This window comes from Melanerpes formicivorus, unplaced genomic scaffold, assembly GCF_026170545.1.
Source record: "Melanerpes formicivorus ecotype bairdi unplaced genomic scaffold, bMelFor1.0.p_v2 SCAF_72, whole genome shotgun sequence".
Lineage (NCBI taxonomy): Eukaryota > Metazoa > Chordata > Aves > Piciformes > Picidae > Melanerpes > Melanerpes formicivorus.
The window spans coordinates 1,300,052-1,315,753 of record NW_027142424.1 but is presented as its reverse complement, the minus strand read 5'-3'; the positions used below and the strand labels follow the sequence as shown (position 1 = coordinate 1,315,753).

At 54.8% G+C, this 15,702-nt stretch overlaps 1 protein-coding gene across 2 annotated transcripts in view; it reads right to left on the bottom strand.

Annotated features, from left to right (window-relative positions):
• Positions 1–15,702, bottom strand: part of CORO1C (coronin 1C) — an 87,816-nt gene that overhangs the window by 12,582 nt on the left and 59,532 nt on the right. For both annotated transcript variants that reach the window (XM_068163343.1, XM_068163345.1), the window contains exon 3: positions 13,237–13,359. In XM_068163343.1, coding sequence (XP_068019444.1) covers positions 13,237–13,359 — 123 coding nt within the window. The remainder of the gene's footprint in view (positions 1–13,236; positions 13,360–15,702) is intronic.

The following is a 15,702-nucleotide window of genomic DNA, read 5'->3' as shown; positions in this document are numbered from 1 at the left end:
AGCCTGTTCCCATCCCTGACCACTCTTGCAGCAAAGACATTTTTCCTTGTCTCCAGCCTGGCACCATTTCAGGCCACTTCTCATTTTATTACCTGATACCAGGGAGAAGAGACCAACCCCCACCTGTCTCCAACCTCCTTTCAGAGAGGTCTCCCTTCAGCTTCCTCTTCTCCAGACTAAACACCCCCAGCTCCTCAGCTGCCTCTCCCCAGCCCTGTTCTCCAGACCCTTCCCCAGCTTGGTTGCCCTTCTCTGGATACACTCCAGCCCCTCAATGCCCTTCTTGGAGTGAGGGGCCAAAAGTGACCCCTGATCCTCTGAGGGAAGCTGCTACAACTATGGTGGTGCTTACTTTCCATCTCTTTATAAATACAGCTCTGAATTGGTTTGTTCAGAGCCTCCTCTGACTTGCTGGAAGGTGTCCAGAGAAGGGCAACAAAGTTGGAGAGGGGTCTGGAGCACAGCCCTGTGAGGAGAGGCTGAGGGAGCTGGGGTTGCTTAGCCTGGAGAAGAGGAGGCTCAGGGGAGACCTCCTTGCTCTCTCCAACTCCCTGAAGGGAGGTTGTAGCCAGGTGGGGATTGGTCTCTCCCAAGCAACCAGCACCAGAACAGGAGGACACAGTCTCAAGCTGTGCCAGAGGAGGTTTAGGCTGGCTGTTAGGAAGAAATTCTACACAAGAGAGAGAGTGATTTGCCATTGGAATGGGCTGCCTGGGGAGGTGGTGGAGTCACCATCCCTGGAGGTGTTTAGGAGGAGACTTGATGGGGTGCTTGGTTTAGTTGATTAGGTGGTGTTGGACGATGGGTTGGATGTGATGATCTTGAAGGCCTCTTCCAACCTGGTCCATTCCAATCCATCCCATTCCATCCCATCCCATTCCACTCCACTCCATTCCATCCCATCCCACTCCATCCCATCCCATTCCACTCCATTCCACTGCCATTTAACTGGGCAAGAGCAGTTTGGCCCTGGCAAAGGTCACAGCTGCCCAAGCCAGTGTCAGAGCAGCCACCCCTTGAGAGGAGAGGGAGGTATCAGAGGGAAACAGAAATGAAAAGGAGCTTTCAAAAGCCTCCAGAGGACAGACAGGTTTACTTTTTGCTTTAAGGGACTGCAGCAAACTGCCTGTTTGCTTCTTTCCTTCTGTTGTTGCTTCAGGGAAGCACCATCAGGAGGAGGAACAGACCCCCCCCAAGGATCAGAGCAATTCCAGCTGTGGGCTCAGTGCAGGTTTATGCAGCTTCTCCAACTGGCAAGGTCCAGAGGTGGGATAAACAAAACCCATCACCCCATGCCCCAGGGGCAGGATCAGCCCCACCAAAACTATTCCTGCAATTCAGCCCTGGACAGTCTGCTTTGAACTGGGTTTGACCTAGATGCAGTGCATGTGAAACCCAGAAGAAGCCAGCAGAGAGCCATTGTAGCTCCCTGCAGGTAGATGGCAGCATCAGAGCACTTTTGCTTCTCCTTCTATTGTTTGCCGGCTCTGGAGCTGGAGAGCAGGGCTGGCCAGACCCTGCCCACCGAGCCCAGGCAAGCTGGGGCAGCCAGCAGACGCGAGCAGAGGGGATTTGAGTAGCCAGGCAGACAGACAGACAGACAGACATGCAGGAGGGGGAGATGGCTTTTGGAGCTAACCCCAGTCTCCCCCTTCTCCCAGTGGTGGCTGCTGCTCAAAGCAAGCCCCCCTCGGGGTGCAGAAAATCTCAGAGGGTGCCAGCTCAGCCCTAAGCCTCACACGATGTCACCTCCCACTGACAGGGCTCCTGGGGACATCACAGAACGGCAGGGATGGGCAGGGACCTCTGCAGGGCACCCAGACCAGCCCCCCTGCCAAGGCAGGGGCACCCAGAGATGGTCACACAGGTGGGTTTGGAATGTGTCCAGAGATGGAGACTCCACCACCTCTCTGGGCAGCCTGCTCCAGGCCTCCAGCACTCTTCAAGTCAAGGAGTTCCTCCTCATGTTCAGATGGAACTGATGTTCTACTCTGTGCCTGCTAGCCCTTGTCCTCTCACTGGGCACCACTGATAAAAGCCTGGTGCCATCCTCCTGACATCCACCCTTGAAGTATCGATCAGCACTGATCAGATCCCACCTCAGTCTGTTCTTTTCCAGCCTAGAAAGCCCCAATTCTCTCAGCCTTTCCTCATCAGAGAGATGCTCCAGGCCCCTCAGCACCTTTGCAGCCCTTGGCTCACCCTTACTCCCAGCAGCTTCAGCATCCAAGAAGAACAGAGCTGTGATGGGCACACAACCTCTATCAGCAATCTCTCAGCCCTCTGCAGGCAGCCTCTCAGCCTTCTGCAGGCAGCCTCTCTGCCCTCTATAGGCAATCTCTCAGCCCTCTGCAAGCAACCTCTCAGCCCTCTGCAGGCAATCTCTCAGCCCTCTGCAGGCAGCCTCTCAGCCCTCTGCAGGCAGCCTCTCTGCCCTCTGCAGGCAATCTCTCAGCCCTCTGCAGGCAGCCTCTCAGCCCTCTATAGGCAATCTCTCAGCCCTCTGCAGGCAGCCTCTCAGCCTTCTGCAGGCAGCCTCTCTGCCCTCTGCAGGCAGCCTCTCTGCCCTCTATAGGCAATCTCTCTGCCCTCTGCAGGCAGCCTCTCTGCCCTCTATAGGCAATCTCTCAGCCCTCTGCAGGCAGCCTCTCAGCCCTCTGCAGGCAGCCTCTCAGCCCTCTATAGGCAATCTCTCAGCCCTCTGCAGGCAGCCTCTCTGCCCTCTGCAGGCAGCCTCTCTGCCCTCTATAGGCAATCTCTCTGCCCTCTGCAGGCAGCCTCTCTGCCCTCTGCAGGCAGCCTCTCTGCCCTCTGCAGGCAGCCTCTCTGCCCTCTGCAGGCAATCTCTCAGCCCTCTGCAGGCAGCCTCTCAGCCCTCTGCAGGCAATCTCTCAGCCCTCTGCAGGCAGCCTCTCAGCCCTCTGCAGGCAGCCTCTCTGCCCTCTGCAGGCAATCTCTCAGCCCTCTGCAGGCAATCTCTCTGCCCTCTGCAGGCAATCTCTCTGCCCTCTGCAGGCAATCTCTCAGCCCTCTGCAGGCAGCCTCTCAGCCCTCTGCAGGCAGCCTCTCTGCCCTCTGCAGGCAGCCTCTCTGCCCTCTGCAGGCAGCCTCTCAGCCCTCTGCAGGCAGCCTCTCAGCCCTCTGCAGGCAGCCTCTCAGCCCTCTGCAGGCAGCCTCTCAGCTCTCTTCAGGCAACCTCTCAGCCCTCTGCAGGCAGCCTCTCTGCCCTCTGCAGGCAGCCTGTTCCAGTGCTGGACCCAGAGAGGTGGTGGACTGCCCAAAGAAGTGCTGAAGTCTCCATCTCTGGACACATCCAAACCCCACCTGGATGTACTCCTATGTGACCTTCCCTAGGTGCCCCTGCCTTGGCAGGAGGGTGGGACTGGCTGATCTCCAGAGCTCCCTCCCACCCCCTACCATGCTGTGATCCTGTGATCATGTGCAAGCCCATCTTCAGAGCAAACTCCTGTGCCAGGAAACTCCAGGACCATGTCTAAATGTGAGCCAGCAGGGAGGGGGGAGAGGAAAGGGAGGTAAAAATCCCACAGGAAAGGAGTTTTGCAAAGCCTCTGGAGAATTCTTTGTCCCCTCCAAGGGAAAGCCCCTAGAGTTTGCAGCAGCTGCAGAGCAGTGTAATCCCTGGCAGATTACACCAACTATTAACCTACTAATCCTGCTGGGGACTGCAACAAACCCCTATCAACCCACCAGCCAGCCACCTGGGAGTGTGAAAGGTCAGGGAGTGCTCCCAAGGGACTGAGCCCACTCATGCCTGCACAGGGTGGGGTGTGCCCATCTTCAGTGTTGGGTGGAATGAGATCCCCAGGACAAATGAAGGAACTTTCCTTCTGGGTGCAGGAACCAGCCTGCTGAATCCTAGAATGCTTTGGGTTGGAAGGGACCTTCAAGATCATCCAGTTCCAACCCTCCTGCCATGGGCAGGGGGACCTCCCACCAGCCCAGGTTGCTCAAGGACCTCTGCAACCTGCTGCTGGTGAGGACTCAGGATCCACTGCAAGGGGAACAGGACAGCAGCAGCAGTTTGTCAGGGCTCCCACTTGAAGGGGTTCTGGGGGTGGGTTGGGGTTTGTGGGGCTGTATTTTTAGCATTAACCTGGCAGGTTTGTTTGTGATGGAGGAAGTGAAGTCATGGGCAGAGGTTTGGGTCTCAGAGGAGCAAAGGTTTTGCACCAAGAGCATGTGAGAAAGCAAACAAAGCACATTTCATCAGCACCTCTGGTTTTCTCAAGTGCCCTTTAAAGGGAACCACAACTCTGCAGCAACCTGAGGAGAAGCTGAGATCAGTTTCTAGCCTAGAAAGATCAGCAATTCCTCCAGCCACATTTTGGGAAGGAACCAGTGAGTTTCCCTGGCAATGGGAGTGGTAAAATACTGCAGCAGGTTGCCCAGGGATGTGGTTGAAGCCCTGTCCCTCACTATAGAATAGAATAGAATAGAATAGAATAGAATAGAATAGACCAGACCAGACCAGGTTGGAAGAGACCTTCAAGATCATCGAGTCCAAACTATCACCCAACACCACCTAATCAACTAAACCATGGCACCAAGAACCCTCTCAAGTCTCCTCCTGAACACCTCCAGGGATGGTGACTCCACCACCTCCCCAGGCAGCACATTCCAATGGCCAATCTCTCTCTCTCTGTAAAACTTCCTCCTGACCTCCAGCCTGAACTTCCCCTGGCGCAGCCTGAGACTGTGTCCTCTTGTTCTGGTGCTGGCTGCCTGGGAGAAGAGACCAACCTCTGCCTGGCTACAACCTCCCTTCAGGGAGTTGTAGACAGCAAGAAGGTCTCCCCTGAGTCTCCTCTTCTCCAGGCTATGCAACCCCAGCTCCCTCAGCCTCTCCTCACAGGGCTGTGCTCCAAGCCCCTCACCAACTTCGTTGCCCTTCTCTGGACTCGTTCCAGTAAGTCAACCTCCTTTCTAAACTGAGTGGCCCAGAACTGGACACAGGACTCAAGTTGTGGCCTAACCAGTGCTGAGCACAGGGCAGAATGACCTCCCTGCTCCTGCTGGCCACACTGTTCCTGATGCAGGCCAGGATGCCCTTGGCCTTCTTGGCCGCCTGGGCACACTGCTGGCTCATGTTCAGCCTACCATCGACCACTACCCCCAGGTCCCTCTCCACCTGGCTGCTCTCAGCCACTCTGACCCCAGCCTGTAGCACTGCATGGGGTTGCTGTGGCCAATGTGCAGAACCTGGCACTTGGATGTGTTCAATCTCCTGCCCTTGGACTCTGCCCATCTGTCCAGCCTGTCCAGGTCCTTCTGCAGAGCCTCTCCACCCTCCAGCAGATCAACTCCTGTCCCCAGCTTGGTGTCATCTGCAAATTTACTGATGATCAACTCAACCCCCTCATCCAGATCATCAATGAAGATGTTAAAGAGGATGGGGCCCAGCACTGATCCCTGGGGGACTCCACTGGTGCCTGGCTGCCAGCTGGCTGTGGCACCATTCACCACCACTCTCTGGGCTCAGCCTCCAGCCAATTCCTAACCCATTGCAGTGTGCTCCCATCCAAGCCAAGATCAGGTTTGATGTGGCCCTGGGCAGCCTGATCTACTTGGAGATGTCCCTGCTGCCTGCAGGTGGGTTGGACAAGATGACCTTTGAGGGTCCCTTCCAAGCTGCTGCACTCTGTGAGTCTGAGTGAAGAGCCCTGGCTTTCAGCCCCATTGCTGCTCTGGTGTCACTGCAAGGAAAAGGCACTTGGGGCCTCCACATTTTGGAGCTCTGCTCTTGCTTCACCTTGTCCTGGTATCACATCTTGACTGCCTGCTGCCAGGTTGGTGTCCCAGGGTCCTTCCTGGCACTGGTCAACTTCTAAAGCCAGCTGCTGACTCAGCTGCTCACTCCACTCTGACCATGGCCTGCAAACTCCCCCTCCTCATGAAGCAAACTTTCCATACTTCCAAACTTGCCATCCAAAGGGTCAGAAAGACCCCTTTGACACCACCTACAAGCCCTTCCAGCATCCCACATTTCCTCTGACCCTTTGACACCACCTACAAGCCCTTCCAGCATCCCACATTTCCTCTGACCCTTTGACACCACCTACAAGCCCTTCCAGCATCCCACATCTCCCAGCTGGATTCAAAAGCCTGCAGTGCATTACCCTCACCCAGGCATGAACATTTAAGCAATTCCCTATTTGCTGGCACAAGAGGATCACTCTTCAAAGGCAACACCAGAAGAGGCCAACAGAAGGTATGTGTGTGTTTTCAAGGAAGCCTTGCTGAGAGCAGCTCAGAGCTGAGGAGATGGAGAGTCCCCAGCCAGCTCTCCTGCAAAAGAAGGGAGAAGTCTGGCCAGAAAGCCAGAGGTCACTGCTGCTGCCTGCATGGTGTCAGGTGGCTTGCTAAGGCTCTTGTGTGACCTGGATGCCTGAAACAAGCCATGCTCTGGAGCACAAGGCAGAGAGAGGAAGTACTCCACCACTTGCAGACTACAAGCATTCCATTATATCTCAAAACCACTTCAAGGAAGTTCTGTTTGCCAGCTCCAAAGGAATCTGTTGGCTTCACACTCCAACTGGCAAAGGCAAAGAAGGGATGGAGGCCAAGGCATGCCCCAAGGAATACCCAGTGTGGGATGAAAGAAGAGTCTGCACTTCTCCACTCCCACCAAGGAGAAAGCAGGCAGGGCTTTGGAGGAGCCAAACTTTTCCCTCTTTTCCCCACACCAGGATCAGGCAAAAGGGCCAATGGTCTCCTGGGGTGCTTGAAAGAAGAGGGAGATTCTCCTACCCCTCTACTCTGCCCTAGTGAGGCCACATCTGGAGCACTGGGTCCAGTTCTGGGCTCCCCAGTTGAAGAGGAACAGGGACATGCTGAAGAGTGTGCAATGGAAGCCATGAGGATGGTGAAGGGACCGAAACACCTGTCTGCTGAGGAATGGCTGAGAGACATGGGGCTGTTTAGCCTGGAGAAGACTGAGAGGGGATGTGATCAATGTTTACACATACCTGAAGGGTGAGTGTCAAGAAGGGTCCAGTCTCTTTTCACTGGTGTCCTGTGATAGGACAGGGGGCAATGGACACACTTTGGTGTGAGCATGCTGGAGCTCTGGAGCAGGCTGGCCGGAGAAGTTGTGGAGCCTCCTTCTGCAGAGACCTTCAAGACCCATCTGAATGTGTTCCTGTGTGACCTGCCCTGGATGATCATACTCTGGCTGTGGGGTTGGTCTTGATGATCTCCAGAGGTCCCTCCCAACCCCTACCACTCTATGGCTCTATGACAGTGGGGTGCTCATAGCCCACTGGCACCATGACCTGCACAAAGGGGCTCTCTGTCCTAAGCATTGCCCTCCCCATCACCTTCTTCTGCTCTACCTCCAAATAATCTCTGAATGCATCAGTGACAGCAAAAGTAATGTGCACCACCTGAACCTGCCAGATCACCCCTGCCAAGGGCCTTTCATCAGGAGAACCTTGGGGCTGCTACAAAGTTAAATCTCTCAAGCTGCCCAAGCTACAAAGCCCAGCAGCAGCAGGGCAGAAGCAGCAGGAGGAGCAGGGCAAGAGCAGCAGCAGGAGCAGGGCAAGAGCAGCAGCAGGAGCAGGGCAAGAGCAGCAGCAGGAGCAGGGCAAGAGCAGCAGCAGGAGGAGCAGGGCAAGAGCAGCAGCAGGAGGAGCAGGGCAAGAGCAGCAGCAGGAGCAGGGCAAGAGCAGCAGCAGCAGGAGCAGGGCAAGAGCAGCAGCAGCAGGAGCAGGGCAAGAGCAGCAGCAGCAGGAGCAGGGCAAGAGCAGCAGCAGGAGGAGCAGGGCAAGAGCAGCAGCAGGAGGAGCAGGGCAAGACTTCTTCCTCCATCCTTTATTTCAACCCCTAGCCTAAGGATCTCCAGCACCATACCTGCAGCTCTCAGGGTATTTCCACCTCCTATAAATCTGAGGTTTTGTTTACAGGGAGATGCTTCTAGCACTGAGCAGAGCCAAGTTAACCAACACAAAGGCTGCAGACAGTTCAAAATGATGGCTGGAGGGAATCAACCCTCTTCAACCCAGAGACACTGGTGAGATAGCATCTCAAAGCCATGCTCCCTCCCTTCAGCAAATGTCTACTTGGCATTGATGAGAGATGTTGGGGCACAGGGTAAGATCCCAAACCCTTGAGTGACAAGGCACAGAAGGGCTTCAGAAACACCCAGTGATTGGTTTTCAAAGCAGCTGCCACTCATGCAGAAAGCCCCAAGGCCTCCTCTACCACTTCAACCTTTTCTCCTTTCACTTGGGCTACTGGAGAGCTCTGAGCTGATGAACAACCACTTGAGAGTCAGAGGAGTTTACTCAGTGACAGGCTGTCCTCAGGAAGCAGGACTCCAAACCCCCCCAGTGAAGACAAGCAAAGCAAACAGGATGCTGAATTAGCTGTGCCAGGACACAAGAGTGATTAAAAGTGGGAAGGCTCATTAGCTCATCCACTTTTGTTTCCAAACAGGCCAGGCCAGGGCTGCTCTTCACACACTCTAGCTCTGTCCAGCCCAGCTAACAACTCTCCCAAGTGATTTGGGATACATCATTTCCCACCAGAGGTTATGCAACACTTCACAGCAGAGTCAGCTTAAGCCTTCAGTTCTCTTTGCTCTCTTCACTGCTATGCTGGCAGCTGGCACTAAGCTTCAAGATGATTTAAACCTCCAGCTGACACACACCTAACATCTTCCAGACCGTGAGCTGGGGGTGGTTGCTCCTTGAGGCACAGCAGGAACACCATCATTCACAGCATGCTTTGGGTTGGCAGGGACCTTAAAGATCATAGTGTCATAGTATCATTCAGGGTTGGAAGGGACCACAAGGATCATCTAGTTCCAACCCCCCTGCCATGGGCAGGGACACCCCACACTAGAGCAGGCTGGCCAGAGCCTCATCCAGCCTGGGCTCTAACACCTCCAGGGATGGGGCCTCAACCACCTCCCTGGACAACCCATTCCAGGGCTTCACCACTCTCATGGGGAAGAACTTCCTCCTCACCTCCAGCCTGAATCTCCCCACCTCCAGCTTCATTCCATTCCCCCTAGTCCTATCACTCCCTGAGATCCTGAGCAGTCCCTCCCCAGCCTTCCTGTAGCCCCCTTCAGATCCTGGAAGGCCACAATGAGGTCACCTCAGAGCCTTCTCTTCTCCAGACTGAACAGCCCCAATTCCTTCAGTCTGTCCTCATAGTTCCAACCCCACCACCTTCCACTAGACCAGACCACTCAAGGTTCCAAGCTGGCTTTGAACACCTCCAGGGAGGGGGCATCCCCAACCTCCCTGGGCAACCTCTCCAGCTGCTCAGTGCCTGCCTCTCAAGACAGTCATGCCAACAGGTACCACACACAAACAGAAGCATGCAGACTCACACCAGCTACACCACAGTGCCTGTCCCACACATGATGTCCCCAGGGATGGAGGGAAGCTCCTCTTCCTCTGCAGTGTGTGCAGGTGAGCAGACAGCCCACCACAACCCCACGCCCCAGGGAGTTTCTCCTGCACAGTTGTAGGCTCTGAGCCTCACAGACACTTTGTGTCTAGGTTAGGAGCCTCTGGACAGCTTGTATCACAGTATCACAGTATCACTAAGGTTGGAAGAGACCTCGAGGATCATCGAGTCCAGCCTATCAACACAGACCTCATGACTAGACCATGGCACCAAGTGCCACATCCAATCCCCTCTTGAACACCTCCAGGGATGGGGACTCCACCACCTCCCTGGGCAGCACATTCCAATGGCTAACGACTCTCTCTGGGAAGAACTTTCTCCTCACCTCAAGTCTAAACCTCCCCTGGCACAGCTTGAGACTGTGTCCTCTTGTTCTGGTGCTGCTTGCCTGGGAGAAGAGACCAACCCCCTCCCAGCTACAACCTCCCTCCAGGTAGTTGTAGAGGGCAATGAGGTCTCCCCTGAGCCTCCTCTTCTCCAGGCTAAGCAACCCCAGCTCCCTCAGCCTCTCCTCACAGGGCTGTGCTCAAGGCCTCTCCCTAGCCTTGTTGCCCTTCTCTGGACACCTTCAAGTCTCTCAATGTCCTTCTTAAACTGAGGGGCCCAGAACTGGACACAGGACTCAAGGTGTGGCCTGACCAGTGTTGAGTCCAGTGGCACAATGACCTCCCTGCTCCTGCTGGCCACACTATTCCTAATGCAGGCCAGGATGCCATTGGCCTTCTTGGCCCCCTGGGCACACTGCTGGCTCGTGTTTAGGCAGCTGTCAATCAGCACCCCCAGGTCCCTCTCTGTCTGGGAGCTCTCAGCCACTCTGCCCCCAGCCTGTAGCTCTGCATGGGGTTGCTGTGGCCAAAGTGCAGCTCCTGGCACTTGGACTTGTTGAATGCCATCCTGTTGGACTCTGCCCATCTGTCCAGCCTGTCCAGGTCCCTCTGCAGAGCCTTTCTACCCTCTATCTGACCAACATCTGCTCCTAACTTGGTGTCATCTGCAAACTTGCTGATGACTGACTCAATCCCCTCATCCAGATCATCAATGAAGATGGTAAAGAGGAGGGGGCCCAGCACTGATGCCTGGGGGACGCCACTGGTGCCTGGCTGCCAGCTGGCTGTGGCACCATTCACCAATTGAACCCTCTTGGATTTTCTACATCACTCAATCCCTCTGGAGCCTCACAACATATTTCTCATGGCACTTGGATTAGAGACTCACTCTGCCTCCAAGAAGGCAGCTCTGGACCTCAGCTTGGCCTGCTTCTGTTGGTGCTCATGTTTCAAGAGAGCCCTTCCCTGGATCCTAGCTTCTGGAGGGACCTTCCTGCATCCTCCACAGCCTGGTTCTAGCCCAGCAGTGAAAGTTTCAAACACAGAAGCTTGTTGTTTTGGTTAGCATTAAATATAGGCCACCTTGGTAACATGCTTCAGCTTCCAAGACTGCGAGCTCACAGGCCAAGAGCTGTCCCAGGAGAAGCCTCTGGGGATGAAATCCCCTCCCAAACATTTGAAGGATGAACAGAAGCAAAGGAATTTATCTGCCAAGATCTATAATAAGGTTTCAATATAACACTCAGCCTCCAGCATTGCTAAATATGGCTAAGGATCCCTGAAGTTATTTGGCATTCTTTCATCTCCCAAGGATTTCCTTTCACCCTTTTTGTTTCCTGCCCTCTTTCCACCCACAGGGTTCCACATCCATCCCAGAGCAAGGCCTTCAGGGGGCTTTCACCAAGGGGAAAAGAGGCCTCAGCACCAAGGTTGGCAGGTGCAGAATCTGGATTGGGCTTTATTGATTTATAAAACAACCCAAAGATGTCCTTCTGGCACTTCCCCACAGCCTGGGGATACAGGAAGCAATTCAAGCATCACCTTCAAACCAAGGGCTGAAGCAGTTCTGAAACCTGATGGGCTTGCTCCCCTCCAGCCTCCACTTCTCCCCCCCCACACAAGGAAGTTGAGGCAAGGAACCACCTCAGACTCCTGCAAAAGCTGTGCCAAGCAGAACACCTCCCCACTGGCCAGCACTTCCTCATCTTTCCTCTTCCCAAACATCAGGCAAACCCCCAGGGGCAGGAGAAATGCAACAGCAGTGGAAGCCAAAGCCAGGAAAGACACAGGGAGAGTCCATGACACAAAGTTCCACCTCAGTGGAATCATGGAATGATGTGGGTGGGAACAAACCTTTCAAGGTCAGCCAGACAGGAGGGACATCTGCAGCTAGAGCAGGTTGCTCCCAGCCCCAGACAACCTGACCTGCAGTGGTGCCAGGGATGGGACACCTCCCACCTCTCTGGGTAACCTGGGCCAGGCTTTCACCACCCTCAAACATTCCTCCCTCCTCTCCACTCTGAACCACTTTGAACCACTCTGTACTCTGCACTGGTTAGGCCACACCTTGAGTCCTGTGTCCAGTTCTGGGCTCCTCAGTTTAGGAAGGACATTGAGACACTTGAAGGTGTCCAGAGAAGGGCAACAAAGCTGGGGAGGGGTCTGGAGCACAGCCCTGTGAGGAGAGGCTGAGGGAGCTGGGGTTGCTTAGCCTGGAGAAGAGGAGGCTCAGGGGTGACCTCATTGCCCTCTACAACTACCTGAAGGGAGGCTGTAGCCAGGAAGAGGTTGGTCTCTTCTCCCAGGCAACCTGCACCAGAACAAGAGGACACAGTCTCAAGCTGTGCCAGGGGAGGTTTAGACTCGAGGTGAGGAGAGAGTTCTTCACAGAGAGAGTCATTGGCCATTGGAATGTGCTGCCCAGGGAGATGGTGGAGTCCCCATCTCTGGAGGTGTTCAAGAGGGGATTGGATGTGGCACTTGGTGCCATGGTCTAGTCATGAGGTCTGTGTTGATAGGTTGGACTTGATCCTCGAGGTCTCTTCCAACCTTAGTTATACTGTGATACTGTAACCTCCCTCTTTTAGTTTAAACCCTCAATTCCTGTCCTGCCACAACAGGCACTGCTAAAAACTCTGGCCCCAAGCTCTCTTCTTGGGCCCTTTAAGCCTTGACAGGTCACCAGAAGGTCTCCCAAACTTCTCAGAAGCCTGAGGCTGCACCTTCCCAACATGAGAAGAAAGTGCCAATGATGAGAGCCCAACTTCTGCTGCTATGCAGCTGCCAAAGCTCACTGCTATCCCTGCTCCAGTTTTTAGCTATGCCTTCAGAAAATCTGCAGTACAATGCAAAGAAATCACTGCTGGGTGCAAAAAAGGGAACTAAAGATCATTCTGAACAGTCCCACTGGAGAGAGAGCTGCCTGAAGATTTCACTCCCCAAACAATTCTGCTCTCTTCTTGCTTCCTTGGGCTGGGAGATGCCAACTTTGTGCTTCTGCTGGCTTCTGCTTGACCTTGGCTGCATTGTTGGGGCTAAGCCTAACTTCTCTCTGCTCCCTTGTCCCTTTTGTACAGGGGAGTAAGGGGGAGGCAAGGGGGCAGAAGCCAGTAGCTTCCCCTGGCCCTTAGCCATGGGGGGGTCCTTGTTCTGTTTATTACCTGTAAACACTGTACATTTTGTACATATTCATTGCAGGTTGTAGGCTTTCTTGTAAACACAGCTTCCATCTGCCTCCAGCTGAGCTGCTCTGGCAAATTGGATGTCGGGGAGGGAGGAGGGGGAGCAGATTTTCAACCCACCACAGTCCTGCAGCCCAGACAGCATCATTCACTCAGCTGAGAGGAGATGTGCAGAACACCTCTCACACCTCCACGACTCTACTGGGGCTGAAGAACATCTCTTCTGGCACCAAGAGAAGTGCCCTGTGCAGCTGCAGCAGCACTCTGAGCAAAGGGAAGCCACTCACCATGACAGTGCAGTCCTCGGAGCCGCTGGCGATCACCTGGTCGTTGTGAGGACACCAGTCTATGTCCAGCACTGGTCCTGTGTGGCCACACACTGTGGGGTAGGACTTGTCAATCCTGCCTGTCTGGAGGGAGGAAACAAGAGAAGAGAGCTGCAATCAGCCCACAGAGCACATCTCAGGGTAGAGGAGGCTGCTTCCCCATGGTAGATCCACAGAAGGGGTTGGGTTGGAAGGCACCTTCCAGATCGTCCACTCCCAACCCCTGGCCACGGGCAGGGCCACCTCCCACCAGCCCAGGCTGCTCAGGGCCTCAGCCAGCCTGCCCACAACACCTCCAGGGAGGGGGCATCCACAACCTGCCTGGGCCACCTGTGCCAGTGTCTCACCACCCTCACTACAAAGAACTCCTTCCTAATCTCCAGCCTCCATCCCCCTTCCTCCAGCCTCCATCCCCCTTCCCCCAGTCTCCATCCATTCCCCCTCACCCAGGAACTCTTTCCTTAATTAGTCCTCCATCAACTCCTTCAGTATTCAGAAGTTCACCAAACTGCAACCACCTCATGGATGGGCAGGAGGAAGCAAGCCAGCACCTCTCCTCTCCAGCACCAACTGGCTGGAGGCTCCTGATGGCCCAAGAAAAGGGTTGAAGGCTCAAGCAAAGCAGGACTCTGCTGCCTGTATCTCAGCATCTGCTGTGACATCTTCCCTCTGGCCACCCCCAGTGCCATGGGAAGAGGGCTCTGCCCCACCACTGAAGCTCTGGCTTAGTCTGGGCTTCAGAGCAGTGCTGAGGGACAGCTGAAGATAACCAAGCTAGGATTTTACATGGAGCTGGTGGTCACTGAGCTCACCAAGCCTGCTTGTTTCCATCACTGAAGGACCTAAGGGCCATGAGGATGAGCAGAGGGCTGGAGCTCCTCTCCTGTGAGGTCAGACTGAGGGAGTTGGGGCTGTTCAGTCTGGAGAGGAGAAGGCTCCAAGGAGACCTAATTGTGGCCTTGCAGTATCTGAAGGGGGCTACAAGAAAGCCGGGGAGGGACTTTTGAGGGAGTCAGGGAGGGATAGGACTGGGGGGGACGGAAAAAAACCAGAAGGGTGGATTCAGATTGGATGTTAGGAGGAAGTTCTTCCCCAGGAGGTTGGTGAGAGACTGGCACAGGTTGCCAAGGGAGGTGGTGGAAGCCTCATCCCTGGAGGTGTTTGCAGCCAGGCTGGATGTGGCTGTGAGCAACCTGCTGTAGTGTGAGGTGTCCCTGCCCAGGGCAGGGGGGTTGGGACTGGCTGAGCCTTGAGGTCCCTTCCAACCCTGACAATTCTATGATTAACCTGGATGGAGACTTTTGAGGACAGAGTTATGCAGAGGGAAACACTGACTTCAGGAGTCAATTCTGTAGACACAGCCAGGCACAGCCACCCACTCCTGATGGGAGCCTCTCTACGGCAGCAGGAGCAAGGCCACCAGCATGCTGCCAAAGCCAGGCTCACCACGCAGACAGGAGAACAAGCCAATGAGATCTTCCCATCTGAGCAGGGACACATCCAGTGCCCATCTGAGCAGAGACACATCCAGTGATGCCACCCAGATGCTGCCAAGACACCAACTGTGCCACTTGGGTCTGCACTTTGCTGATGGAGCCCCTTAACATCCTAAGCACCTGACCATGCCCAGACTGCTGAGGCACCCGAAACTTCAGCTTCCTCCCTGAGCAAGGACACAAAATCCCTCTAGCAGAGGTTGTAGCCAGGTGGGGGTTGGTCTCTTCTCCCAGGCAACCTGCAGCAGAACAAGAGGACACAGTCTCAAGCTGTGCCAGGGGAGGTTTAGGCTGGAGGTGAGGAGAAAGTTCTTCCCAGCGAGAGAGATTGGCCATTGGAATGTGCTGCCCAGGGAGGTGGTGGAGTCACCATCCCTGGAGGTGTTCAAGAGGGGATTGGATGTGGCACTTGGTGCCATAGTTTAGTTAGCCATGAGGTGCTGGGTGACAGGTTGGACTTGATCATCTCTGAGGTCTTTTCCAACCTTATTGATCCTGTGATCATTTTTGGCATAGATGATCACAGAAGCAACACCTAAACCCCTGAAGGCCCAGGGCAGTAGAAGCAGGGGGAGCAGGAGACACCTGCACTTCCAGGGCTCTTGCTCCAAGAAGTTTTGCTTCCTGGGAATGCTGCTGTGGCCTTTTCAAGATCTATGGGAGCAGAGAGGCAGGAGGAAGAGGTCTGGGATGAGGTCTTCTTCTTTTGTGTCTAAAGATGCAGAAAAATGGCTGGCATTTCACCCCTGCCACTCCCCAACCTTGGAGGCTCCCTCTCCTAATGCATGCCTCCCACCCAGCTCCATGGGGAAGGCTGACCCTATTCAACACTGCCTGAGGTACAAAAGGCTCCACAAAGAATGCTGGACCCTGGCTTTGGAGGGCCTACTGACCTGAAGACCTCTACCAGCCACCAAGCAAGACATGGATC